This window comes from Nycticebus coucang, chromosome 5, assembly GCF_027406575.1.
Source record: "Nycticebus coucang isolate mNycCou1 chromosome 5, mNycCou1.pri, whole genome shotgun sequence".
Classification (NCBI taxonomy): Eukaryota; Metazoa; Chordata; class Mammalia; order Primates; family Lorisidae; genus Nycticebus; species Nycticebus coucang.
In genome coordinates, this window is record NC_069784.1 from 87,781,074 (window position 1) to 87,808,636 (window position 27,563).

The 27,563-nt window shown below is 42.8% G+C and overlaps 1 protein-coding gene across 5 annotated transcripts; it reads left to right on the plus strand.

Moving 5' to 3' along the window:
- Positions 1–26,966, plus strand: AMD1 (adenosylmethionine decarboxylase 1). 5 transcript variants are annotated; one of them, XM_053592675.1, is made up of 10 exons: positions 323–430; positions 2,048–2,108; positions 18,240–18,326; positions 19,008–19,134; positions 21,666–21,768; positions 24,293–24,335; positions 24,436–24,580; positions 24,798–24,890; positions 24,971–25,126; positions 26,129–26,966. In XM_053592675.1, exons 2-10 carry the CDS (start codon positions 2,086–2,088, stop codon positions 26,267–26,269), a joined length of 918 nt encoding a protein of 305 aa, XP_053448650.1. In that variant the 5' UTR covers positions 323–430; positions 2,048–2,085; the 3' UTR covers positions 26,270–26,966. The 5 variants fall into 5 exon arrangements, with proteins under 5 accessions (XP_053448649.1, XP_053448651.1, XP_053448650.1 ...); XM_053592674.1 differs by lacking the exon at positions 2,048–2,108 and having other exon boundaries at positions 1–430; XM_053592680.1 differs by lacking the exons at positions 323–430; positions 2,048–2,108 and adding an exon at positions 1,079–1,096.
- The last annotated feature ends 597 nt before the right edge of the window (positions 26,967–27,563 follow it).

A 27,563-nucleotide genomic window follows, 5' to 3' on the forward strand; every position in this document is an offset into this window, starting at 1 on the left:
GCTTACACAGTATGGCCGGCGACATTAGCTAGCGCTCGCTCTACACTCTCTAACGGGGAAGCAGCGGACTACAAGAGACTGAACTGTATCTGCCTCTATTTCCAACAGACTCACGTTCTACTTTCGCTCACAAAAGGAAGCCGGGGAAATTTTATTAGTCCTTTTTTAAAAAAAAGTTAATATAAAATTATAGCAAAAAAAGGAACCTGAACTTTAGTAACACAGCTGGAACAATCCGCAGCGGCGGCGGCAGCGGCGGGAGAAGAGGTTTAATTTAGTTGATTTTCTGTGGTTGTTGGTTGTTCGCTAGTCTCACGGTGATGGAAGCTGCACATTTTTTCGAAGGGACGGAGAAGCTGCTGGAGGTTTGGTTCTCCCGGCAGCAACCTGACGCAAACCAAGGATCTGGGGATCTTCGCACTATCCCAAGGTGGGTCCCTGGGGCTCTCGCTGACATATCTGGGTTTGGGGGCTGTTCTTGCCAAAGCACCCAAGGTGGGTGGGGGCCACCCTGCAGGTTCCCTGCAGCCTGCAGGTGGGGCCAGGTCCAGGGGCGGGGTTCGCTTCGATGGCCCTGGCGGGTGCCCGGTTTTGAGGGGAGAGGCCGCGTCCACGCGGGGCCCGAGCCGGCTTCTCCCGCGCGGTTGCCGGCCGGTCACTGCCCTGGGGGAGGGGAGGAGGCCAGCGCGGCCGCGTGCTCAGGTAACGTCCCCGGCGGGGCGGGCGGCGCGGCTCCGAGTGGCTGAGTGGCTGGCGGCCCGCGCCTCCCGACTTCCCCCTCTAGCAGGCGTTCCGGGCCCTGGAGGGTGCGCGGGTTTTCTCCCGGCAGGTGGGGCTCGGTGAGCTTAGTCAGGCGCTAATTCGGGCGTGCCCGCCTCGGAGGGGAGAAGGGAGGGAGCGGGTCTAGAGCTGGACTCGGTCATGCCTTGGGCGCCGGCAGGCCTTGCGTGAGGGGCGGGCAGGGAAGCAGGCCTCCCACCCGCGCTCGCCGCGGGCAGCATGTGGCGCTCTGGCCGCGGGGTTTGGGCGGGAGTAGTGGTGTCGCAGTGGCTGGGAGCCAACGCTGCCCTAACGCGTTCTGCACCAAAGCGGCAAGGTGGGCGGCACGATCTCTGGGACGGCCGCGGAGCCCGCCGAGGGTTGCTCGGGAGTCTCTTGACCTTGGGTTGTGTAACCTGTTACCGAGTCGGCGAGATCCGGGGGAGCGAAGCGGAGGAGAGGTGCGGGGTGGGGCAAGGTTTGTACGCATTTGCAGGGTAGAGGCCCGTCTGACCCAGGACATAATGCCTTTAATGCCTTAAGCTTAAGCAATGGAATCTGGGGCCCCACTCCGGCCGCGGGCAGTCACGCGAGAGAGCCGGGCAGATGGCGCAGAAGAGAGGTATTAGGGGTCTCGTTGTGGAAATCAAGCTCAAATAAAAAGTACAGGCGATACCGGGCAGCTTGGGCCTTGTTCCCGAGGGCAGTCACACCAAGCGACCCGCTGCCTTCTTTGATCTCTTCACGGGTCCACTGGTGTTCCCTCCGCACCAATGCGGCGAGGGTGGCGATGAGGCCCAGGAACCGGCAAGGCCCGTTTCATTGAGAGGCGGCGACCAATGAGCTCCTGGGGCCCGACCGGGAGCCTGCTCCGGGGTGTGGGCCAATGGGCGTTTTAGGAATGTTGGCTGTGCTCGCGGCCGAGCCTTGACAAAAAGCAACTGGAGGAAAGAAACCGGGCAGACACGTGCTGCTGAGACTTAGGGCACATTGGGAAGCCCAGTGTCTAGTAGTACATCTCGAATGATTCCGTCGTAGAAAAAAATGACGTTTTGGCCAAAATGCCACAGTTCTCACTTTTCAAGCATTGTGTGACACATGTATGTAATGCTTGCAGTGTGCCAGGCCAATGTCTGAAAAGACCGTACGTTGTAATACAGAAAGCGGTGACATTTCTCAGTAACCACTGGGAAACAATATTTCCTCCATTTCACACATGGGAAAACTCGTACTTGTAATAGGCGTTTGATAAAGCGATTGTGATCAGTGTTCTTAACCATTATTTTAGGAAAACGGTCCTAGAAAAATGAATAGCAAAAACTGTGAATGTTTGAAGTCTTAAGTAATTTGTAAGTACATATTAATAAACGGGTATGGGTTTTGTTCTCACTCAAGATCTTTAGTCAACAAAAAAATAAGCTCCAGTATTTAAGCTTGGGCTTTTTGGCTGTTTAGAGTTTACTGAATTAAAAGATGCCAGGGTTAAAAAGTTAGTCTTTAAATTTTTAAAAGCCACGTTTACTTTGTACTTTAGCTGTTTCAGTGTGGCTGTTAAAATGATGGCCAAAGTTAAACCTTTAAGGATGTAATAATCCCTTTTGGTAGAGTTCATGATTTAGCGCCATCCATTTTCTGGACACTTAACATTCATTAAACCACTGTGGAGGCTACCACCACCTCACAGCTGCTGCAGAGGAACCCAGTTAAACAACTGGAAAATCTCACACTGGAAGGACATGCAAGAAGAAGAACGGAAAAATATCTTGGATTTAACTAAGGGGTCTAATGGCACTTTTTGTAGGAACATTTTTCAATGACAAGCAAGGACTTGCTAGTTTGGTTCTTTATTTAGTAGGAGATATCTGAAATAGTAAATGCTGACCTAAAATCAGTGAGTGGGTAAGGAGTCATTAATGGAGTATTTGAGGAGGGGGATGCTAGCTCCAGAGACCCCATGGAAGATTATCAGTCATCTGGAAGAGTAATGCATACTGAAATAGTTAAATTCCTGGCCTCTGAAATAACAAGATTTGAATTCAGACAGTATTTGGATAGCTGTGTAAATTATTTCCTCATTTCTAAAATGGAGACAATAATATCTACCTGTGAGTAGTAGTTGTGAGGATAAATTAATGTATGTAAGGTACTTAAAGTGTAACCTTTTTAACCTTTGTTTTTGATTTTTATTTTTTCTTAAATTACAAGGATAAAATTTGGAGGGGTGGGGTTTGGCTTGCCTTATAATCGCAGCATTTTGAGAGGCTGAGGCTGGAGAATGGCATGAGCCCAGGAGCTTGGATATCAGCCACCAACATAGGGCCCATCTCCACTTAAAAAAAAAATTAACCAGGGTGGCTCCTGTGGCTCAGTGAGTAGGGCGCCGGCCCAATATACTGAGGGTGGCAGATTCAAACCCGGCCTCAGCTGAATTGTAACAAAAAAATAGACAGGTGTTGTGGCGAGCACCTGTAGTCCCAGCTACTCAGGAGGCTGAGGCAAGAGAATCACCTAAGCCCAAGAGATGGAGGTTGCGGTGAGCTGTGACGCCACCATACTCTACCAAGGGTGACAAAGTGAGACTCTGTCTCTTAAAAAAAAAAAAAAAAATTAACCAGATGTGAGGCCACTTGCCTATTGTGCCAGGTACTAGGTAGGCTGAGATAGGATTGTTAGAGCCCAGGGTTTGGAAGTTGTGAGCCAGGATCCAGCCACTGCATTTGAGTCTGGGCGACAAGGAAGACCCTATCTCAAAAAAAAAAAAAAAAATCTATCTCGGTTTCCTTTTTCCAAGCAAACAGGCTAGAGAAGAAACAGATTGAAAATCTAATCTAAAAGATTAGATTAGCCAGCCACCGCCTGTAAGCCCAGCACTCTGGGAGCCCTAGGCAGGTGGATTGCCTGAGCTCACAGGTGGGAGACCAGCCTGAGCAAGAGCAAAACCTCGCCTCTCAAAATAGCCGGGTGCTGTGGTGGGCACCTGTAGCCCCAGCTACTCAGGAGGCTGAGGCAAGAGAATCGCTTGAGCCCAAGAATCTGAGATTGCTGTGAGTTATGACGCCACAGCACTGTACCAAGTGTGACAAAGTAAGACTCTTGCCTCAAATAAATAAATACATGATTAGATTAAAATGTCCTAGCACTTCAGTGTGATAACTTTTTCCTTACTTATTTATTTTTTATTTTTTGAGACAGAATCTTACTTTGTCACTCTCAGTAGAGTGCTCTGGTGTCATAGTTCACAGTAACTTCAAACTCTTAGGGCTTATATCCTCTTGCCTCAGCCTCCTGAGTAACTGGGACAACAGGTGCCTGCCACAATGCCTGGCTGTTTTTTAGAGATGGGTCTCGTTCTTGCTCAGGCTTGCCTCGAACCTGTGAGCTCAGGCAATCCACCCCCCAGCTCAGTCTCCCAGACTGCTGGAATTGGCCTGTAGTCATTTTTTTCAAGGAGAGATAACATCACTGGAGAATTTCTGACTGCTTCAGTGTACTCATCCTTTCATGGAATAATTAGTTGCTTTATCTTTACTTGATAAAAATTTGAAAGCTAAAAACCTTGCCTCATATTTCACCCTCAGACATTTCATTTAAATGTGACAGACTAAAAGATTGGCTTAAAATAAACAAGTACGTTTGGTTATAATGCATGTTAAACATAAGGATATGAAAGGTGTTAGGAGAATTGAGAGGCTGAAATGTCCAACTGTGTTACTGCAAATGCTTAAAGACATTAAAAAGGTAATGATATAGAAAAAATTTCTAGAAAAACACCTTTCCAAAACTGATGCAAGAAGAAATGGAAAACCTAAAATAGTCCTATAACAATTATATAACTTGAATTAGGGATTACTCATCTAGGCCCAGATGGTTTCACTAAAAGTGTTCCATAATTCAAGGAAGAAATTATTCCTACCTTTTTTCACACCTTCTTCCAGGAAGTAGAAGGAACACAGTTCCCTCTGTTTGCTCTTCTCCTAAGACTGGAAGATGCTTTCCAGTACCCAAGAGGTTATTTTACCTTTCATATTTAGACGTGTAATCCATCTAGAATTGAGTTTGTATATGGTATAAAGGAATAGAATTCACTTTAGGCAAAAATGGGCTCACCTTTCCCACCTTTAACACCAAGTCAAACTGGAACTCTCTTCTTGAATGTTCACCTCTTACTAAACACTTAACCTCTTTTAGGCCATTTATTATAATTTCCTTGAGTGTAATCTGAATAAATTATGTAATGTTTTGAATTTTTTTATTACTGATTTCAAAATATTAGGGGGTACAAATGTTTTTGTTTCATGGATGCCTTGTATAACGCTTAAGTTGGGGCATTACATGTGCCCATCACCACTGTAACTGATAGGTAGGTTTTTACCCTTCCTTCCCTCTCTTGGTTTCTGGTGCCTGGGTGTACCTATCGTTTTAGTTTCCAAAATTAGAGTGCCTGTTGTGGTTTTCTGTTTCTCAGATACCTCCCTTAGGATAATGGTCTTTAGTTCCAACCAAGCTGCTGCAAAGGAAGTTATTTGATTCTTTCTTATGACTGACTGGTACTCCAGGGCATAGAAATATTAACATTTTTCTTTATGTAGTCATTAGTTGCTGCGCAGTTAGGTTGATTTCACCTTTGTAATTGCGAGTTGTGCAGCCATAAACATTCAGGTGCTGGTGTCTTTTTGATAGAATGACTGCTTTTCCAGGCTGGGCGCTATGGTTCATACCTGGTCCTAGCACTCTGGGAGGCCGAGGCAAGCAGATTGAATGAGTTTGGTGAGACTAGCCTGACCGAAGTGGAGATCTTGTCTCTTTTAAAAATAGAAAGTAATGGCTGTTGCCTGTTGTCCCAGCTACTAGGGAGGCTGAGGCAGGAGGATCGCTTGAACTCAAGAGTTTGAGGCCATGGCACTCTAGCAAATGTGACATAGTGACCTCTGTCTCAAAAAAGAAAAAAAAACCGGCCAACTCTTTCAAAGTGGTTGCATTTAGCAGCAGTGCATGAGAGTTCCCAGTTACTATGCGTTCTGTCCAACATGTCAACCTTTTCTAAAAAATAACTTTATTTTTTTCTTTTTTGAAAGAGAGCCACCATGCCCATTTGTTTGTTTGTTTTGAGATAGAGTCTCACTGTGTTGCCCTCAATAGAGTGCCTTGGTGTCACAGCAGCCTCAAACTCTTGGACTTAAGACAGTGGTTCTCAACCTTCCTAATGCCACGACCCTTAAATACAGTTTGTTGTGGTGACCCCCAACCATAAAATTATTTTCGTTGCTACTTCATAATTGTAATTTTGCTACTGTTATGAATGTAAATATCTGATATGCAGGATGTATTTAGGCGACCGCTGTGAGAGGGTCATTCGATCCCCAAAGGGGTCATGACCCACAGGTTATCGCCATCTTAAGTGATTCTCTTGCCTCCCAAATTGCTGGGACTACAGGTGCCTGCTACAACGCCCGGCTGTTTTTGGTTGCAGTTGTCATTGTTTTTTAGCAGGTCCGGGCCAGGCTCCAACCCCTGATTCCTCCAGCCTCTGCGTATGTGGCCTGCACCTACACACTGAGCTACGGGCACTGAGCCCATGCCCATTTGTGTTTTGATTTTGTTATTACAGCCAATCTGACAGATAACTCCTTATAGTTTTAGTTTGCATTTCCCTGATGATACTGAGCATTTTTCTTTTCTTTTTTTTTTTTTTGTTTGTAGAGACAGAGTCTCACTTTATGGCCCTCAGTAGAGTGCTATGGTGTCACACAGCTCACAGCAACCTCCAACTCCTGGGCTTAAGCGATTCTCTTGCCTCAGCCTCCCGAGTAGCTGGGACTACAGGCGCCCACCACAACGCCCAGCTATTTTTTGGTTGCAGTTCAGCCGAGGCCGGGTTTGAACCCGCCACCCTCCATATATGGGGCCGGCGCCTTACTGACTGAGCCACAGGCGCCACCCGATACTGAGCATTTTTCATATGTTTATTGGCAATTTGTCTATCGTTTGAGAAACTTTCTCGTTTGTGTCTTTTGCCCACTTTTCTTTCTGTGTTGAGTTCTTTGTAGATTCTGGATATTATTCTTTTGTTGGATATAGTTTACAAACAAATACTTTCTACCACTCTGTGGGTTGTCTGTTTACTTTGCTAGTTATTTCCTTTGCTGTGCTGAAGCTTTTTAATTTTATTAAGTCCCATTTATTTATTTTTGTTAGTGCTGTATGGGAGTTTTGTTTTTTCTTTTTTAACAAAGGAAACTCTTCGCTGCTATTACTTGGATTCAAGGATATTGTTAGAAAAGCAGTAGTCCAGGGATACCCCAGTGAATGAATGGGTGACTTGTGGACTTCTAAAACTCATGTATTTTACACAGTACTTAAAGTTGAAATATTGAGGGACAGTTTCTTAGGGTAAATCAGCAGTGTTGTTTAATTTTTCAGATTTTGTAAGGAAGTGGAATAAATCATTGACCATATAAAAATGGCCTGGTTGATGTACAATAATGCCACACCAAACAAAAGTTTTTTTTTTGTTGTTGTTGAGGCAGTCATTATGTCACCCTCTGTAGAGTGCTATGGCATCACAGCTCACAGCAACCTCCAACTCCTGGGCTCAAGTGATCCTCTTGCTCTCAGCCTCCCAGTAGCTGAGACTACAGGTACCCACTACAATACCCAGCTATTTTTTAGAGATGGAGCCTCACTCTTGCTCACGCCGATCTTGAACTTCTGAACTCAAGCTATCTACCTGCCTCAGCTTCCCACAGTGCTAGGATTACTGGTGTGAGCCCCCGTGGACCCCCACCCCCCTTGCCCAGGGCTAAAACAAAAACTTTATATCTTGTAAGAAATGGCACCTTTTGGGAAGATGAGAATAGTAGGGATGAAGTCTGGAAAATAAGAAATTTTGATGACAACTGCATTCAGTCTTTCCTATTTGCTTTGGATACATCACAAATGGCTCGGTGCCTGTAGCTCAGCGGCTAGGGTGCCAGCCACATGCACCAGAGCTGGTGGGTTCCAATCCAGCCCGGGCCTGCCAAACAATGACAACTACAACCAAAAAATAGCTGGGCATTATGGTGGGCACCTGTGGTCCCAGCTATTTGGGAGGCTGAAGCAAGAGAATCTCTCTTTTTTTTTTTTAATAGAGACAGAGTTTCACTTTATGGCCCTAGGTAGAGTGCCATGGCATCACATAGCTCACAGCAACCTCCAACTCCTGGGCTTAAGCGATTCTCTTGCCTCAGCCTCCCAAGTAGCTGGGACTATAGGCGCCCGCCACAACACCCAGCTATTTTTTTTTGTTGCAGTTCCGCCGGGGCCGGGTTTGAACCCGCCACCCTTGGTATATGGGACCAGCACCTTACCGACTGAGCCACAGGTGCTGCCCACAAGAGAATCTCTTAAGCACAAGAGTTTAAGGATGCTGTGAGCTGTGATGCCACAGCACTCTATCGAGGATGACATAGTGAGACTCTGTCTTAAAAAAAAAAAAAATAAGAATACATCACAAACCTGAGCTATTAATGAAGTGGGTTCAGATGGGAAATTCTAGTGGAGGTAGAGAGGATAAATACTAATCTTGAAAGGCTAAAGGATTTTTCTATCCTAGTTATACATGGAAATAAGAAAACAAAAATCTCAAAGGTTGGAAATTATGTTGAGGATTGGTAGGATGTTTGCTTACCTTACTCTACTCAACTTCTAGAAACTAAAAAATAATTTCCAGTAAAGGATTCGGGCAATTGCAAAGTTAGTAAATCACACTTCAGCATTAACTTTCCCAGAACTCATGCCTTATTTGACTGTAGTATCAGTAATTTACGTTGAAGGAATTTACAGCCCTTGCCAAAAAACCTTTTAGTGTGATGTTTTGGAGTAGAAAAGCTTCCTGTTGAAGAATTAAGCTTCTCATTACATTCCTTGCAGTCTGAAAAAGGTTTAAACTTGTTTTCAAACCACCTATCTTTAAGAAGTACACGTTGAAAGTGGTAATAGCCAGGCAAGGTGGCTCTCGCCTGTAACCGCGGCACTCTGGGAGGCTAAGACTGGCAGATTGCTTGAACTCAGGAGTTCTGCGACTAGCCTAAACAAGGGTGAGATCCTATCTAAAAAATAGCTGGGGGTTGTGGCAGACACCTGTATTCCCAGCTGCTCAGGAGGCTGAGGCAAGAGAATCATTTGAGCCCAAAAGTTTGAGGTTGCTGTGAGCTATGATGCTATGGCACTCTACCCAGAATAACAGAGTAACACTCTGTCTCCAAAAAAAAAAGTAGTCACGTACAAGAGTAGTAGTAACTGTAGATAAAAGTTTAAATTAGTGAAGGAGGGGTTGAGATGGAGAAACATATAATACTGTGATTATAATTAGCAGTGTGGCTACATTCTGGGTTCAGGTCTTTGAACAAAAGAAAGAAGCTTATTTTTCTCTGGATGCACGAATTAATTGCCCTAGGTGTGATTATTTAAAGGAAACCTATGATTGGGTGGCGCCTGTGGCTCAGTCGGTAAGGCTCCAGCCCCGGCCAAACTGCAACCAAAAAATAGCCGGGCGTTGTGGCGGGCGCCTGTAGTCCCAGCTACTCGGGAGGCTGAGGCAAGAGAATCGCCTAAGCCCAAGAGTTAGAGGTTGCTGTGGGCTGTGTGAGGCCACGGCACTCTACCGAGGGCCATAAAGTGAGACTTTGTCTCTACAAAAAAAAAAAAAAAAAAACGGAAACCTATGATAATTTAAATGTGCAAATTTATCCTGCTTTTTAGTGAATCTTTGTGATATTATAAAACTTATTTGAAAGACACATAAATGGCTTGGAAAAGTAATTAGTGTAAATTTTTAAAAACCTTGCCCCTCAGAATCTTCTGTCATTCTAGGCTTTCCTCAAGAATAATCACTTGTTGGGCAGCGCCTGTGGCTCAGTGAGCAGGGCGCCGGCCCCATATACCGAGGGTGGCGAGTTCAAACCCAGCCCCGGCCAAACTGCAACAAAAAAATAGCTGGGCGTTGTGGTGGGCGCCTGTAGTCCCAGCTACTCGGGAGGCTGAGGCAGGAGAATCGCCTAAGCCCAGGAGTTGGAGGTTGCTGTGAGCTGTGTGACGCCACGGCACTCTACCGAGGGCAATAAAGTGAAACTCTGTCTCTACAAAAAAAAAAAAAAAGAATAATCACTTGTTTTAGAATGCTTTTGACCCAAAGATTACTATGTGTGGGTAAAGCATAGAGGTGGCCTGACTTGTATTGTGGTAGTTTTGGAATCAGTTCTAAGTCAGGCTGTAAACTAAGATCAAAATTGGCTGGGCATGGTGGCTCACCCCTGTAATCCTAGCATTCTGGGAGGCTGAGGCGGGTGGATTGTCTGAGCTCAGGAGTTCTGAGACCAGCCTGAGCTAGAGCAAGAAAACCCTATCTCTCAGATAGCTGGGCGTGTGGCAGGTGCCTGTATTCCTAGCTACTTGGAGGCTGAGCTAAGAACATCTCTTGAGCACAAGAGTTTGAGGTTGCTGTGAGCTGTTGATGCCACAGCACTCTTATCTATGGAGGACAACAAAGTAAAAATTCTATCTCAAAAAAAATTGGGAAGCTTCAGGCTGTCTTTAAGTAGAGATGAATTACACTCTGAAACTAGTCTTTTATTTATTTGCTGTTTTTGGCCGGGGCTGGGTTTGAACCCACCACCTCCGGCATATGGAGCTGGTGCCCTACTCCTTTGAGCCACAGGCACCACCCTGAAACTAGCCATTTTACTTTAGGAAGTAATGTGTAATCTAATGACCTGTGTGCTTTTAAAATGCAAATCTCTAAGCATCATCCTCAGACTTTGCTGGATCTGAGAGTAGGATGCATGAATGGGCGCCTTACCAATTTTTCAGATGTTCAAAGTATAACCCTGCCATAAAAGGGTTCCTTCTGTATGCCATCAGTATTCTGTTTAATTGTTCAAAAATTGTGGTAAGGGCTGGGTGTGATGGCTCACATCTATAATCCTAGCACTATGGGAGGCCGAGGCGGGTGGATTGCCTGAGCTCACAGGTTTGAGACAAGCCTCAGCAAGAGTGAGATCCCAGCTATTTCGGAGGCTGAGGCAAGAGAATCATTGGGCTCAGGAGTTTGAGGTTGCTGTGAGTTGTGATGCCACCATACTCTATTAGGGCAACAAAGTGAGACTCTGTCTCAAAAAAAAAAAAAAAATTGTGGTAGGAAACAATACATAAACAAGCTTTACTATTGTAACTATTTTAAGGATACCCTTCGTTACTGTTAATTATAGTAACACTATTGTGCAACTCATTTCCAGAACTTCATCTTACAGAACAAAAGCTCCTGTATTCATCAAGCACTATTACCTTTCCTTTTGTGGTCCTTGTGGTCAACCATCTTACTACCTTGTATGATTTTGACTGCTCTAGACGCTTTGAGCAAAATTCTACAGTATTTGTCCCTTTGGGATAAGCTTATATTAGCTAATATCCTTGGTTCATCCCTTTATGTAGCACATGACAGGATTTCCTCTTTAAATGCTGCATGGCGGTTTGGCGCCTTGTGGCTCAAGCGGCTAAGGCGCCAGCCACATATACCTGAGCTGGCGGGTTTACATCCAGCCTGGGCCTGCCAAACAACAATGACAGCTGCAACCAAAAAATAGCCGGGCATTGTGGCGGGCGCCTGTAGTCCCAGCTCTTGGGAGGCTGAGGCAGGAGAATCGCTTGGGCCCAGGAGCTGGAGGTTGCTGTGAGCTGTGATGCCATGGCACTCTACCCTGGGTGACAGCTTGAGGCTCTGTCTCCCCCCCCAAAAAAAAAAAAAATGCTAGGCTCTGTCTCAAAAATTAATAAATAAATGCTGCATGACCCATTGTATGCACATACTATGTTTGGGGTTGCTTTCACCTCTGGCTGTTGTGAATAAGGCTGCTATCAAAATGGGAACATAAATAGCTCTAGGCCCTGCTTTCAGTTATTTTGAATGTATACCCTCCCCCCCAAGTGGAACTAATAATGTAAATTTTTTGCTTTGAGTTGTTTGAGGAACCTCCATACTATTTTCAGTAGTGGCTACGCCATTGTACATACTACAGGGCACAAGTATTGCAGTTTTGCTAAATTCTCACCAGTTCTGATTGTATGCTGTTTTGATCATGGCTATCCTAATGGGTGTGAGGCAGGGGTGTCCAACCTGGGGCCCTGCATTCTGCATTTGTGAGGACCTTTTTGGCTTATCTGTGGTGTCAGATCTCGTAAAAAGTATGCTTGGCCTTTGGGAGAGGGTTTCCTTACCATTTGTGTGTTTAATGTATGCCCCCAAGGCAACTCTTCTAGTGTGGGGCAGAGGAAAAAAATGGCTGGACAGGCTTGGCACCGATAGCTCAGTGGTTAGGGCACCACCCACATAAACTGAGGCAGGCAGGTTTGAACCCAGCCCGGGCAAGTGGTTGGACATTCTAACTTCAGAATATCTAACCTTGCAATCATAGATATGTAATTTAGAAAATGCCTCAGTCCTCTATAAAAATCACTTTGTCTTTTCCATCATTAATTTGGACAGAAAGTAGAGCCCTGAAAATCTTTCTTCTAAAAGCAGGAGTCAGCAAACTTTGTGTAAAGGAAATTTTGCAAGGCAGACAGTCTTACAACTACTCAGCTCTGTCCTTATAGGGAGAACATAACCATTGGCAATGAATGGGTGTGGCAAGGGTCCAGTAAGGCTTTATTTACAAAAGGGTAATATTTTCCCCAGAGAAAAGTGATAGAAATAAGTTGTATATGAGTAGCCAGCTGTTCCAGATTTGGTTTTTCACCTTTCTCCTTTATGTACACGTGTAACATTTTATTGATTTGTTTTCTTTCATATTTCTTGCCCTTTGACTTATTTTTCTTGATCTTAGCAGTCATAAAAGTCTTTACATTCACTTGATTGATGCTGTCCAGCTGTGTCTTAGGGTGTTGAAGACAATTGCTTTCTTTTGTGTACTATGACTAAAAAAAAAATGCTGACTATTTGAGCCTTACTCTTAGTTTGGATGTAGAGTTTATTAACTACCGATGATGAACAGGTATAAGCATTTAGTTTCTGTCAAGATGGAAGAAGAATGCCTCTGTTTCAATAAATGTACCTGAAAACCCTGGACTGAATGTATGGAGCAGCTGTGTGAGAACTCGGAGAAGTATATGTTAGCAGGTAAATTGAGTAGGAAACTAGAACTTGAAATACCATAATAAACCCAGTGTTGGATTTCCTGTTTTCTTTTTATCCCTCTGGTATATCTTGAGCTGGTTTTAGGCAGCCAGGAACCTGGAACTGAATACTAAGTGCAGACAAAAAGAGCTCCGAGAAAGTCCCTCTGTTTCTGGTCCAGAGAATGTAAGAAATTCCTTTTGCTTTTTTTTCTTTCTCCTATTTTTTCAGCCCCTTAGCAGCTATGGCTGTCAGATATGTATAAAATTATGAGGGGAATCCTTTCTGAACCCGAGGAACTGAGGTTCTAAAAACAAAAGAGCATCATAGGAATCACTATTGATCTTTCCCCTTTCTCCTCTCCCTCCTGGCCCCAGAGAGAGACAGTCACTGGCAGTGAGCTGCAGAATTGGCCATACTAAAGACCTGTTTTTTATAGACAGTAGAAGGGGGCCTCCTTAGGAGACGGATATGGTCAGGGAGATTGTGGAAAGGGAGAGTTGATGAATGATCCCATAAAATTTTATGCAAACAACTCTGAGCTGCTCATGCGTGGATCTGATAAACAGCACATCAAAGGCTTTGAAAAACTGAAATCATGGGAGAGACTACCTCCTCAACTCCCAGAGTGGCTTTTGGGTGGTACATAAATGGGACAGATGGGAATAGTATGCCAAAGGCTTTCATAACAAACCTGACATTGGAACTGGCGCGTAACCCACAGAAGATGGGCAAAGACTTGAAGCCTGAACCTAATGATGAGATTGTCTGTTAAAATAATTTTTACAGGGGTGGTACCTGTGGCTCAAGGAGTAGAGTGCCAGTCCCATATACCAGAGGTGGCAGGTTCAAACCTGGCCCTGGCCAAAAACTGCAAAAAAAAAAAATAAATAATTTTTACAGATAAATAAGACCCAGAATTATTTACCATGATCACAGTATCTAGGATGTAATCCTACGGTATTCCATATATGGTAAAAGCCCTGGGTGGCTATGGTACAGAATATGGGATTTAATTATCTGTGTATCTGGCAATGCATACCTTAATTTAATTCAGTTCTTATTTCTGATTGGTTGCCAAATGAGAAGGGAGATGCCAGGAGATCTGAAGATTAGATAATGGTTTGTCCTCTAGGAGAGCAAAAGGGGGATGAAATGAGGGGACAACAAGCACTTTTGGTTCTGTTTAGTGTAACTACAGCGAAACAAACTGAGTGTGAGATCCCTAATACTTAACCTTCATTTTCCTCTCAGAGATTTTAATGTTGTTCAGGCAAATGATTAGAATATTGGGTTAGTTTGACCTGCCTAAGAAAAAACCAAAAAAATATGGACATGGGAGTTACCCAGTGAAACAGCCCAGTCTTAGTGCCCTGTGGTGAGGCCCACATAGTTAACAAGGGTCCATGTGCAGGCATAGAACTTCTGATGATCTAAGTTTCATAGCGTCCAACTATTGGCCAAGAATCTTTCTTGTAGGAAATGTTTAAAGGAGACAGATGGGAAATTTTGAGGATAAATTTGGATAAGTTCATAGAAAACAAAGAAAATTAAAAAGGAAGATAGCTTTTAAATACAGAGAAACAAAGCTGTGTAAGAAAGTAAGGTTGTTAGCCGGGCGATGTGGCGGGCGCCTGTAGTCCCAGCTGCTTGGGAGGCTGAGGCAAGAGAATCCCGTAAGAGCCCAAGAGTTAGAGGTTGCTGTGAGCCGTGTGACTCCACGGCACTCTACCCGAGGGCAGTATAGTGAGACTCTGTCTCTACAAAAAAAAAAAAAAAGAAAGTAAGGTTGTTAGCTCAGGCATGGAAACATGTTTAAACTTCTTAATGTAAGTAGTGCCTATAACTGAGAAGGGAACATTAGGGAAGAATATTAGTATGTACAGTAGGTGGAAAAGAATATATGCAAGTGTGGTAAATTCTACCGGAGGAAGTCATTAGGTGAACTCTGTGTTCAAATTTGATGTAATGTTGTTTCTAATGCTTAAATCATAGTGGGTATTTTTATTTGCCTTCACATTTATTACTATTACTATTTTTTTTGCCTTCACATTTAGTATTTGAGTTTTCTTCAGTGTTTGAATTTTTAATATCTAGTGGGTAATTTGTGTGGATTATGTAAATTTATCCTTATCAGTGAAGCAAAGTAGGATCTTGTTCCCATCAGGTGAAGAAACAAGGGGAGATTTCAAGAATTATATTTACAGGGTGGCGCCTGTGGCTCAGTGAGTAGGGCGCTGGCCCCATATACCAAGGGTGGAGGGTTCAAACCCGGCCCTGGCCAAACTGCAACAACAACAAAAAAATAATTAAAAATAAAAAAATAGCCGGGCGTTATGGCGGGCGCCCATAGTCCCAGCTACTCGGGAGGCTAAGGCAAGAGAATCACCTAAGCCCAAGACTGGAGGTTGCTGTGAGCTGTGATGCCATTGCACTCTACCAAGGGCAACAAAGTTGAGACTCTGTCTTTAAAAAAAAAAAAAAAAAGAATTATATTACAAAGCAGGAAAGTTACAGTTTTCATAAAAGAACTGTGTTTTTTCCTTTAGCACTAGCTGTAACTTTTCGCATTGAAATTGTATTGTTCATGAAATTAGAATACTTCTGAATGCTGAAATGTTGCTTGTACAGTAAGAACATTGAGTCTTCAAAATGTAAAACTCAAAGTTTGTGTGATTTAGAGCTTTTATGCATTTTTTTATCATGTAGCTGACAGATTATACCCTTTTTTAGTTAAAAACAGCAAAGCATAGCTCAATATTTTTCCATATATGAACAAATTGTTAGTACTTTTTAAAAAAGATAGCCTTTAAAAAATAATTTTATTAATTACCTTTTAAAAAAATGCTTAGTTATGGTCAAATAGAGAAACTTGGCTATATAATCATTAGCAAGCCTAACCTTTTTATTTTTTTTTTATTTTTTATTTTTTTTTTTAGTAGAGACAGAGTCTCACTTTATGGCCCTCGGTAGAGTGCCATGGCATCACACAGCTCACAGCAACCTCCAACTCCTGGGCTTAAGCAATTCTCTTGCCTCAGCCTCCCGAGTAGCTGGGACTACAGGCACCCGCCACAACGCCCACCTATTTTTTGGTTGCAGTTCAGCCGGGGCCGAGTTTGAACCCGCCACCCTCGGTATATGGGGCCAGCGCCTTACCAACTGAGCCACAGGCACCGCCCGAGCCTAACCTTTTTAAATTTCAAAGTGTTAGAAAGGTACAGATATTTTTGGTTACATAAGTCACTTTATTATTATTATTATTTTGAGATAGCCCACCCTGGGTAGAGTGCTGTGGCATCACAGCTCACAGCCATCTCCAACTCTTGGGCTCAAGCGATTCTCCTGCCTCCGCCTCCCAAGTAGCTGGGACTACAGGCGCCTGCTACAACGCCCGGCTATTTTTTGGTTGCAGCCATCATTGTTTGGCAGGTCCTGGGCTGGATTCAAACCCACCAGCTCAGGTGTATGTGGCTGGCGCCTTAGCCGCTTGAGTCACAGGCGCCAAGCCCATATATAGGTCATTTTAATAATGCTAGAGTCATGGTTATAAGTGTGCCTGTCACCCAGATAGTGTTCATTTGTACCCATTAGGTAGACTTTTCACCCATCCCCTCTCTCTTGCTTGATAACCATTGAGTTTTACTTCCTCTATGCACCGCAGTTCCAGTTAAATAGTGAATATGTGTGGGGTTCTTTTTCTATTCTTTCACTATTTCACTTAGGATAATGGACTCCAGTTCCATCTAATTTATTGCAAAAGGCATTAAGTCATCGTTTTGTTTTTGTGTGTGTGGTTGGTAGTATTCCTTGGTGTAGATGTGCCACAATCCACTTATGAGTCGTTGGGCACGTGGGTTGATTCCACATCTTTGCAATTGCTAACACAAACTATTAAAAGATTATTGCGTGGGTCTCAGTATTCAGTTAGGCTGGTAACAGTTTGTTTCTTTTGTTAGCAAAATGGTGAGATTGGCGGTGTTGTGCTTGATTTTTATTTTTAAATTTTTATTGATCAATTGAGAATGAGTCTCACTCTGTCACCGTGGGTAGAGTACCTAGGCATCATAGTTCACAGCAACCTCAGTTAACCTCTTGGGTCAAGTGATCCTCTGTCCTCAGCCTCCCATCTTCCCTAAGTATCCAAAGTAGCAGGGACTATAGGCACTCTCCACAATGCCTGGCTAGTTTTTTGTACTTTTAGTAAAGCTGGCGGGTTTGAATCCAGCCTGGGCCCGCCAAAACAACAATGACAGCTGCAAGCAAAAATAGCTGGGCGTTGTGGCAGGCACCTGTAGTCCCAGCTACTTGGGAGGCAGAGGCAGGAGAATCGCTTGAGCCCAGAAGTCGGAGGTTGCTGTGAGCTGTGATGCCATGACACTCTATCCAGGGTGACAGCTTGAGGCTCTATCTCAAAAAAAAAAAAAAAAAAAAAAAAAAGAAAGAAATAACTATAAACAGTATGAGAGTAGCATTAATCCTTAAGATGGGCTTTTTTTTTTTTTTTTTTTTGTAGAGACAGAGTCTCACTTTATGGCCCTCCGTAGAGTGCTGTGGCCTCACACAGCTCACAGCAACCTCCAACTCCTGGGCTTAAGTGATTCCCTTGCCTCAGCCTCCCGAGTAGCTGGGACTACAGGCTCCCGCCACAACGCCCGGCTATTTTTTGGTTGCAGTTTGGCCGGGGCCGGGTTTGAACCCGCCACCCTTGGTATATGGGGCCAGCGCCCTACCCACTGAGCCACAGGCGCCGCCCCTTAAGATGGGCTTTTAAAAACTATCCTAATTTGGTGAAGTGGTGCTTTTTGAAGAAAAAAAAAAGTTGTGTTTCTTTTTTTTTTTTTTTTTTTTTTTTTGGCCTGGGCTGGGTTTAACCCACCACCTCCGGCATATGGGGCTGGTGCCCTACCCCTTTGAGCCACAGGCACCGCCCCAAAAGATGTGTTTCTTAAAGTGAGATTGGATAGCCTGCAAATTGAATAGACAAACGTATCCCATTATAACTTGAATTTCTATATTCAGTAATGAATTAATGATTTTTCTTGGTTTGAGCTTCCTCTGTAAATGATTTATTTACCTTTTTGCCCGTTTTTGTGTAAGTTAAATAGCTAATATATCATTTTCATAGATGGTATAATGAGTGTATTCATCTTTTATCTGGATATGTCAATATAGGCCATTTTGGAACAAGCTAATTCCTTGGAGATGCTAGAAGAATATAAAGAATGCTATAAGAAAAAATGTGGTATTGGAAAATTGCTAGAGCTTTGATTTTTGAGAGTAGGTAAGGACTGTTGTAAATTAATTATATTTTTTCATTAAATAATAGATCTGAGTGGGACATACTTTTGAAGGATGTGCAATGTTCAATCATAAGTGTGACAAAAACTGACAAGCAGGAAGCTTATGTACTCAGGTAAGTTCTGTAGAACTAGTGTTAGCTAGCCAGTTTCATTCCTAATCATAACATCACGTGAAATATGAACTTGTTTCTCTCAGTCTTAGTTCTGTAATCAGTTTTACCTTATTTTTAAGATTGTGGTGTAAAAGAAAATGATTATTAATATGAGTGTTACTAGGTGGTAGATTTTCAAGCCTTAATCTAATACCTCTTTAGAGTGGTTGCCATCTTTTTAGTTGCAGAGATGAATTTATTCAGTGAATACTTTGAATACTTGTACTTTTTGTGAAGGCTGCATTTGGTGCTATTGGATTGAACAAGTTCATAAGGCCCCTACATTTTATTTATTAAGTTTGTGTTTAGCATATACAGATGTTTCTCAATGCTTATTGTGTGCCAAGCCCCGGGGAGATACAGTGGTAAGTAAAAACATGCCTTTCCTCAAGAAGCTTATTATCTAGTGAAAGAAATGACATGGTACAAGACGAAGTGAATTTAGTATAGTAAGTAATGTTGGGCATATGCCAGTGACACTTTGTTAGGCTATTGTATATAATAGGCAGCCATCTGAAAATTGTTAACATTCATATACGAAGTACTCACTCTGAACTAGTCAAAAATTTCAAATGATTCATAATAGGTTAATTGCATCCTCAGTAGTACATAGTCATCATATGATCTGACTTTCAATTGCAGTGAGAGTAGCATGTTTGTCTCCAAGAGACGTTTCATTTTGAAGACATGTGGTACCACCCTCTTGCTGAAAGCACTGGTTCCCCTGTTGAAGCTTGCTAGGGATTACAGTGGGTTTGACTCAATTCAAGTAAGTATTCAAAAACATTCTCTAAACCTTTTGGGGGGAGCATAAATGTGTTAAGAATTTTTAATCCGGTGATGCTCCTACTAAATAAACTTTATACTTACCACCTTGGTCATAATGCGTTCACAGCAGGTGGTAAGAAGTCATACCTTAGGAGAAAGGACTGAAATGTTGATGTTGTTGGCGCAAGAACAGAAAATATGGAGGAAGCAGAGAATGAGTTGGCATAATTCAAATTAGGGAAAGAAATGAAGAAGCCAGATACTTGGAATAGTTAACTTCTTTTTTCTTTTTTTCTTTTTTTTTTTTTTGTAGAGACAGAGTCTCACTTTATGGCCCTTGGTAGAGTGCCGTGGCCTCACACAGCTCACAGCAACCTCCAGCTCCTGGGCTTAAGCGATTCTCTTGCCTCAGCCTCCCGAGTAGCTGGGACTACAGGCGCCCTCCACAACGCCCGGCTATTTTTTGGTTGCAGTTTGGCCAGGGCGGATTTGAACCCGCCACCCTCGGTATATGGGGCCGGCGCCTTACTGACTGAGCCACAGGCGCTGCCCTTTTCTTTTTTTTTTGTAGAGACAGAGTCTCACTGTACCGCCCTCGGGTAGAGTGCCGTGGCGTCACACGGTTCACAGCAACCTCTAACTCTTGGGCTTACGCGATTCTCTTGCCTCAGCCTCCCAAGTGGCTGGGACTACAGGCACCGGCCACAACGCCCGGCTATTTTTTTGTTGCAGTTTGGCCGGGGCTGGGTTTGAACCCGCCACCCTTGGCATATGGGGCCGGCACCCTACTCACTGAGCCATAGGCGCCACCCGCAATAGTTAACTTCTTGACATGGCTATTTATAATAGACAAATGGTAAGAAAAGAAGAAGCAAGAAAAATTTCATTACTGAAATTATCCACATAATTTTTGGATACAGATGTGAGTCACTAAGCCTGGCCTTATTTCTGATCATTTTTAATAACAAAGATGTTTTTACCTAGGGTATAATTTTCTGAGCAGTTGTTGATTTTTAATATTTCACTTTGTAAAGAAGGGATGTATTGGCCAGGCAAGATGGCTCACACCTGTAATCCTAGCACTCTGGGTGGCTGAGACAGGCATATCCCCTGAGCTCCCAAGTTAGGAGACCAGCCTGAGCCAGAGTGAGACCTCATCTCTAAAAATAGCTGGGTGTTGTGGCAGGCACCCTATAGTCTCAGCTACTTGGGAGGCTGAGGCAAGAGAATTGCTTAAGCCCAAGAGTTTGAGGTTGCTGTAAGCTGTGATGCTATAACACTGTAACTGAGTGACAAAGTAAGACTCCGTCTCAAAAAAAAAAAAGGATGTATTGTCATTAGAACCTAAGACAACTTTTGTTGTTTATCTGTTGATTGTTATAAGAAATCTACACATAGGCTTCGTGTCTGTAGCTCAGCAGCTAGGGCTCCTACCACATACCCCAGAGCTGGCAGGTTCGAATACAGCCCCGACCTACCTAACAACAATGACAACTACAACAAAATACTTGGGCATGTGGCAGGCACTTCTAGTCCCAGTTACTTGGGAGGCTGAGGCAGAAAATCACTGAAGCCCAAGTGTTTGATATTGCTGTGAGCTGTGACAGCACAGCACTCTATCCAGGGTAGAAAAAAAGAAAAATCTGCACATAAAACTGTGTGCTTAACTTGGATCACTGACTTGAAAGTAAATATTCTCTAATATGTATTTTTTGAGACTCTGTCTCAAAAAAAAAAGTCACATAAAAACTGTGTGCTTTGATCACTGACTTGAAAGTAAATATATATTCTCTAACAAAATTTTTGCTTTTAAATGACTTTAAAAGCTTACATTAGAAATGAACTTTGTCTTTCTAGCTATTATGAGCCACCATCAGGAGCTTGGACACTTTATTCTGTTTCACAGTTTTAAAAAATGCAGTATTATAAATGTACATTAAAACTATATTTGGATCAGCTCAGCTAGCTATGTGTATACTTTGGGTGTACAACATTGGGGCTGGGTGTAATGGCTCATGCCTATAATCCTAGCACTTTGGGAAGCAGAGGCCAGGAGTCCAAGAACAGCCTGAGCAACATAGCAAGATCCTGTCTCTACAAAAAACCAAGCAAACAAGAAAAATAAAGCCAGTAAAGTAGCATGCAGCTATAGTCCCAGCAACTCAGAAGGTCGAGACAGGAGGATCACTTGAGTTTGAGGTTGTACTGAGCTATGATGATGCCACTGCTCTTTTTTTTTTTTTTTTTTTGTGGTTTTTGGCCGGGGCTGGGTTTGAACCCGCCACCTCTGGCATATGGGACCGGCGCCCTACTCCTTGAGCCACAGGCGCCGCCCAATGCCACTGCTCTTTATCCCGGCAACAAAGTAAAACCCATTCTCCAAAAAGGGTGTGTGGGAGGGGGGGAATGTGCAACATTGGAGGAAATACTTGAGTTTTGATTAGGCTGAGTTGTGATATGTAGAAAATAGTTCAGAAAAAATAGAATTGGAATTCTGTGTCTTAAAGTTATCCAACTTCTTTTCTTTTTAAGAGCTTCTTTTATTCTCGTAAGAATTTCATGAAGCCTTCTCACCAAGGGTACCCACACCGGAATTTCCAGGAAGAAATAGAATTTCTAAATGCAATTTTCCCAAGTAAGTTTATATAGAATTTAAACCTGTGTTCTTCTTAAAGGTAGAAGGTGTTGCCTTTCTGAGATTTTATATTATGGCATTTAAATAAGCCCTATATATCCCCTTCCATACTTTACTTTTTAACTTAGATGTTTTATCAGTAACATTGATCTGTAAAGGTATTATAAAATAGTTTATAATTCAACATATGCAGAATTTATAAAGAGCATAAAAATACCAGATAAAACATTTTAAGTTAGCTAGATTATTACAAATGTATTGTGTGTAAAAAGGCCCTTATAAAACTGTGCACCCTGAGTCAGTGCGGTTGAAATCGTGAAATAATGATTGTGGAGATGATCACCTGCCATCTCTGATTTTTCATATGGCAGAGGAATAGTTCATCTAGTAAATTGCTCTAATTTGTGCCTAACCCAATAGTTTTTTTGTTTGTTTTGAGACAGAGCCTCAAGCTGTTGCCCTGGGTAGAGTGCCGTGGCTTCACAGCTCATGGCAACCTACAACTCCTGTTCTCAAACGATTCTCCTGCCTCAGCCCTCCCAAGTAGCTGGGATGATAGGTGCCCGCCACAATGCCCAGCTATTTTTTGGTTGCATCCATCGTTGTTTGGCGGGCCCGGGCTAGATTTGACCTGCCAGCTCAGGAGTATGTGGCTGGCGCCTTAGCCGCTTGAGCCACAGGCACTGAGCCTAACCCAATAGTTTTAATAAACATGTTTTTTGACAGTAGAGAGAAGGATAATTCCTTCTGGAAAAATGTCTGATAGTTTCACAAACTTTTTCTTTTTTTTTGCAGTTTTTGGCTGGGGGCTGAGTTTGAACCTGCCACCTCTGGCATATGGGGCCCACGCACTTCTCCTTTGAGCCACAGGCGCTGCCCGGGGCGGCGCCTGTAGCTCAAGGAGTAGGGCACCGGTCCCATATGCCAGAGGTGGCGGGTTCAAACCCAGCCCTGGCCAAAAACCACAAAAAAAAAAAAAAAAAAGAAAAGAAAAGAAATTCTGGCCCGGCTTGGCGCATGTGGCCCAAGCCGCTAAGGCACCAGCCACATAGACCTTGAACTGGCAGATTCGAATCCAGCCCGGGCCTGCCAAGCAACAATGACGGCTGTGACCAAAAAAAAATAGCTGGACATTGTGGTGGACGCCTGTGGTCCCAGCTACTTGGGAGGCTGAGGCAGGAGAATTGCTTGAGCCTAGGAGTTGGGGGTTGCTGTGAGCTGTGATGCCACAGCACTCCACCCAGGGCAACAGCTTAAGGCTCTGTCTCAAAAAAAAAAAGAAAAAAAAAAAATGAAATTCTGGGCCAAGGTGGCTCACTGCTGTAATCCTAGCTAGCACTCAGGGAGGCCAAGGCAGGTGGATTGCCTGAGCCACATAGGTTTGAGCCCAGCCTAAGCAAGTGTAAGACCTGGTCTAAAAAATAGCCAGGCATTATTTTGAGTGCCTATAGTCCCAGATACTCAGGAGGCTGAGGCAGGAGAATCGCTGGAGCCTAAGAGTTTCAGGTTGCTGTGAGCTGTGACGCTACAGCACTCTACCCAGGGTGACAAAGTGAGACTCTCTAAAAAAAGAAAGAAAAGGAAAAGAAACTTCTGGGCCAGCATTTTATGTGATAATAATTGGGCTGACTTAATGATCAACACAATGGAATCAACAGTGTTAACTGAATCAAATTTGCAAGATTTTCTCCTATCACCTTATTAAGAGGTTGAGAACTAAAGATTATCTAATAACACCCTTAATAGACTGAAAACCTAGTATAATCCGATAACTTTGCATAAAACAAAATTTCCCTTTTTTAATTCTTTTTTTAGGGTCTTACTTTGTCGCCCTCAGTAAAGTGCTATAGTGTCACAGCTCGCAGCAACCTCTAGCTCTTGGGCTAAGGCAATTCTCTTGCCTCAGCATCCTGAGTAGCTGGGACTATAGGTGCCCGCCACAGCACTCTGCTATTTTTTTTGTTGCAATTTGGTTGGGACTGGGTTTGAACCCACCACCCTTGGAATATGGGGCCAGCGCCCTACTCACTGAGCCACAGGTGCTGCCCCATAAAAGAAAATTTCCTAACTTAACCACATCTACTAATAGGAAATCATACCTGGAGGCTATATCAGAGGTTAGCATTTTCAGTGCAGATATTTAACAAAAATTGATTTATTGATTTGTGTGGGGCTTTGAAACAATATCAGAAAGAAATATCACAAAATGATTTATATTTATTTGGGAGAGTAGATAAATTGGGGACTATATTCTATTTCCTAAAGTAGTTTTAGTGGGAAAGTAAAGCATAGTTTTCTTAATACCATTTGGGAAATGGTTCTCATAATCATGGCCAGGGGGAATTTTTTTTTTTTTAAAGGGTATAGGATGGTCTGCCTGTCTGGTCTGGGAATTCAGTTACTTAAGTATTCCTACACTGACATTTCTGATGGGGGCAGATATTCTGCTTATTGAGAGGGTGGTAATAAGCCATCTTGTCAAATGGATTTATTATGTTTATTTTATATTCTCTTCCATTAATAGATGGAGCAGCATATTGTATGGGACGTATGAATTCTGATTGTTGGTATGTTTGATACAATTTTGTGGATCTTTGTTATTCTATGTAAGATTTATTTTAAAGTACCAGTTGTCATTTTTGAAAACTAATTTTTACTTTTATATAGGTACTTATATACTCTGGATTTCCCAGAGAGTCGAGTAATCAGTCAGCCAGATCAAACCCTGGAAATTCTGATGAGTGAGCTTGACCCAGCAGTTATGGACCAGTTCTACATGAAAGATGGTGTTACTGCAAAGGATGTCACTCGTGTAAGCATTTTTAGTAATAATTGTTTCTCGCTTTTTTGTCGTGGCAACTATGTTTTTAAAAACTCATTTTCAGGGGTGGCCCCTGTGGCTCAAGGAGTAGGGCACCAGCCCCATATACCAGAGGTGGCGGGTTCAAACCCAGCCCCGGCCACAAACAGAAAAAAAAAAAAAAAACTCATTTTCAAGTCTTTAATTTAGTCTTTGCCCTTTTTTCCAGGAGAGTGGAATTCGTGACCTGATACCAGGTTCTGTCATTGATGCCACATTGTTCAATCCTTGTGGGTATTCAATGAATGGAATGAAATCGGATGTAAGTAGTTATATTTTGCTTCAATAGTTATTTACATAAATGTACCCTTTACATTATTAACACAAAACTATTTCTCTAAGGGAACTTATTGGACTATTCACATCACTCCAGAACCAGAATTTTCTTATGTTAGCTTTGAAACAAACTTAAGTCAGACCTCCTATGATGACCTGATCAGGAAAGTTGTGGAAGTCTTCAAGCCAGGAAAATTTGTGACCACCTTGTTTGTTAATCAGGTAATGTGGTTTCTTACTAGCACTAAAATCTTAAAATAAGATGATGAGGTGTATCATAAGATGCATTCTAAGATGGCATGCATTACTAGTTGGATATCCATACATAATACTGTTGAGATTACCAGTAGATGAAGAGAAGCTTTATATTCTTTATGAAGAGAACACTTCTGGTTAGTGTTCTATCAGTCCTTGTTTATATCTAACCCAATTGAGGGGCTCCTTTTGTGTCAGGCCCAGTGGAAGACCGTAAGATGCCCAGCTCCATCTACCATAGAAGAAGGTGGCTAAAATAACTCAAGTGCTATCTTTTCATTAAGATAAATAAATAGGTCTGTAGCTCAAGTGGCTAAGACACCAGCCACATACACCAGAGCTGGCAGGTTCGAATCCAGCCTGGGCCTGCCAAACAATGACAACTACAACCAAAAAATAGCCGGGCGATGTGGTGGGTGCCTATAGTTCCAGCTACTTGGGAGGCTGAGGCAAGAGAATTGCTCCTTGCCAGGAGTTGGAGGTTGCTGTGAGCTGTGACGCCATGGCACTCTACCCAGGGTGATAGCTTGAGGCTCTGCATCAAAAAAATCAAAAATAGCTGGGCTTTGGCATCATCTGTGGCTCAAAGGAGTAGGGTGCCAGGCCCAAATGTCGGAGGTGGCAGGTTCAAACCCAGCCCCGGCCAAAAACTGCAAAAAAAAAAAAAAAAAAAAAATAGCTGGGTGATGTGGCAGTCTCCTGTGGTCCCAGCTACTTGGGAGGCTGGGGCAAGAGGATCAAAAACCAAAAAATAGCCGGGCGATGTGGTGGGTGCCTATAGTTCCAGCTACTTGGGAGGCTGAGGCAAGAGAATTGCTCCTTGCCAGGAGTTTGAAGTTGCTGTGAGCAGTAACGCCACGGCACTCTACCCAGGACGATAGCTTGAGACTCTGTCTCAAAAAAGAAAAAAAAAAAACAAACTTTTGCAGAGTGGAAGCACTAATAATTATTTAAATTTTTTTCCCCCAGAGTTCTAAGTGTCGCACAGTGCTTTCTTCACCCCAGAAGATTGAAGGCTTTAAACGTCTTGATTGTCAGAGTGCTATGTTCAATGATTACAATTTTGTTTTTACCAGTTTTGCTAAGAAGCAGCAACAACAGCAGAGTTGATTAAGAAAAATGAAGAAAAAACGCAAAAAGAGAACACATGTAGAAGGTGGTGGCTGCTTTCTAGATGTTAATACTGGGGGCCATGCTTTCCATAACCACCACCTTGTAGTTGCAGAAAGCCCTAGATGTAATGATAGTGTAATCATTTTGAATTGTATGCATTATTATATCAAAGAGTTAGATATCTTGCATGAATGCTCTCTTCTGTGTTTAGGTATTCTATGCCACTCTTGCTGTGAAATTGAAGTGCATGTAGAAAAAACCTTTTACTATATGAAACTTTACAACACTTGTGAAAACAATTCAATTTGGTTTCTGCACAGTGTAATATTTCTCCAGGTATCCTCCAAAATTCCCCACAGACAAGGCTTTCGTCCTCATTAGGCGTTGGCCTCAGCCTAACCATCTGGGACTGTTCTGTAAAATTGCTGCCAGAATTTTACATCCAGTACCTCCACTTTCTAGAACTTATTCTTTACTAATGTTACTGGGACAATTTTTACTTCATACAGGTGTTTTTTGCAACAGCAGTTATTAAAGTTTTTCTTCCACAAGTTGGGTCCTCTTAAAATGATTGCAGTTACTTACTTTGCGTATTACTATTAAAATTATTCGTCTGTGCATTTATACTCCTATAATTGATTTCTTCCCTCACCATGGTGTCTCCCCCAAGCCCTCCAAATAAAGCAATACACTGACAACACTGTGGGTTTATATACAAATCTTATACCCCAGGTGGCAAAAAGGGGAGATCATCCCTGGGCTTAATTTTCTTTTAAGGGCATGGGAATTTGGGCTCCTTTTTATTGGTATGGATTCTTTTGGATGACAGTCACAAAAATAAACTTCTCCAGTGCTTGATCAGCAAGGGAGACCCATAGAGAATTATAGGTGGAGATTAGGGTGTATTGGGTGAACTCCGGAAATCGGTAAATGAGATTAGCCTTTACTTGTTAAGTAGTCAATAAAAAGGTTTTTATTACTAACATGATTGCCAAGAAAGTTTAGCATAAAGTTTATACTAGATTCAGTAAGTCAGGTCAGCTTGGATCATTGATGTTAACTTTTACTTGAGCAGCCATTTCCACTAATATAATATACTGTAAACTTTGGTTCAAAGCAAAATCAATGTCTTTCTCATCTTTTGACTTCAAATTCTGTGACTTTGTGATGCATGTGAGTGTTCTGACTTCCTGTGTTCTCTGTATGGTTTTCTGTTACCATGGAATTCACAAGATCAAATGAGCAACTGCCTAGAATGAGAAGAATCATCCAGGTTATTCAGACAAACACC

What these genes read in the sequence shown, in the direction of transcription:
- AMD1 (XM_053592674.1), top strand. Translation starts at nt 321, where the DNA reads ATGGAAGCTGCACATTTTTTCGAAGGGACGGAGAAGCTGCTGGAGGTT. An exon ending in GATCTTCGCACTATCCCAAG is followed by an intron (nt 431 to 18,239) that starts GTGGGTCCCTGG and finishes ATTAAATAATAG; the next exon opens with ATCTGAGTGGGACATACTTT. An exon ending in GTGGGTTTGACTCAATTCAA is followed by an intron (nt 19,135 to 21,665) that starts GTAAGTATTCAA and finishes TTTCTTTTTAAG; the next exon opens with AGCTTCTTTTATTCTCGTAA.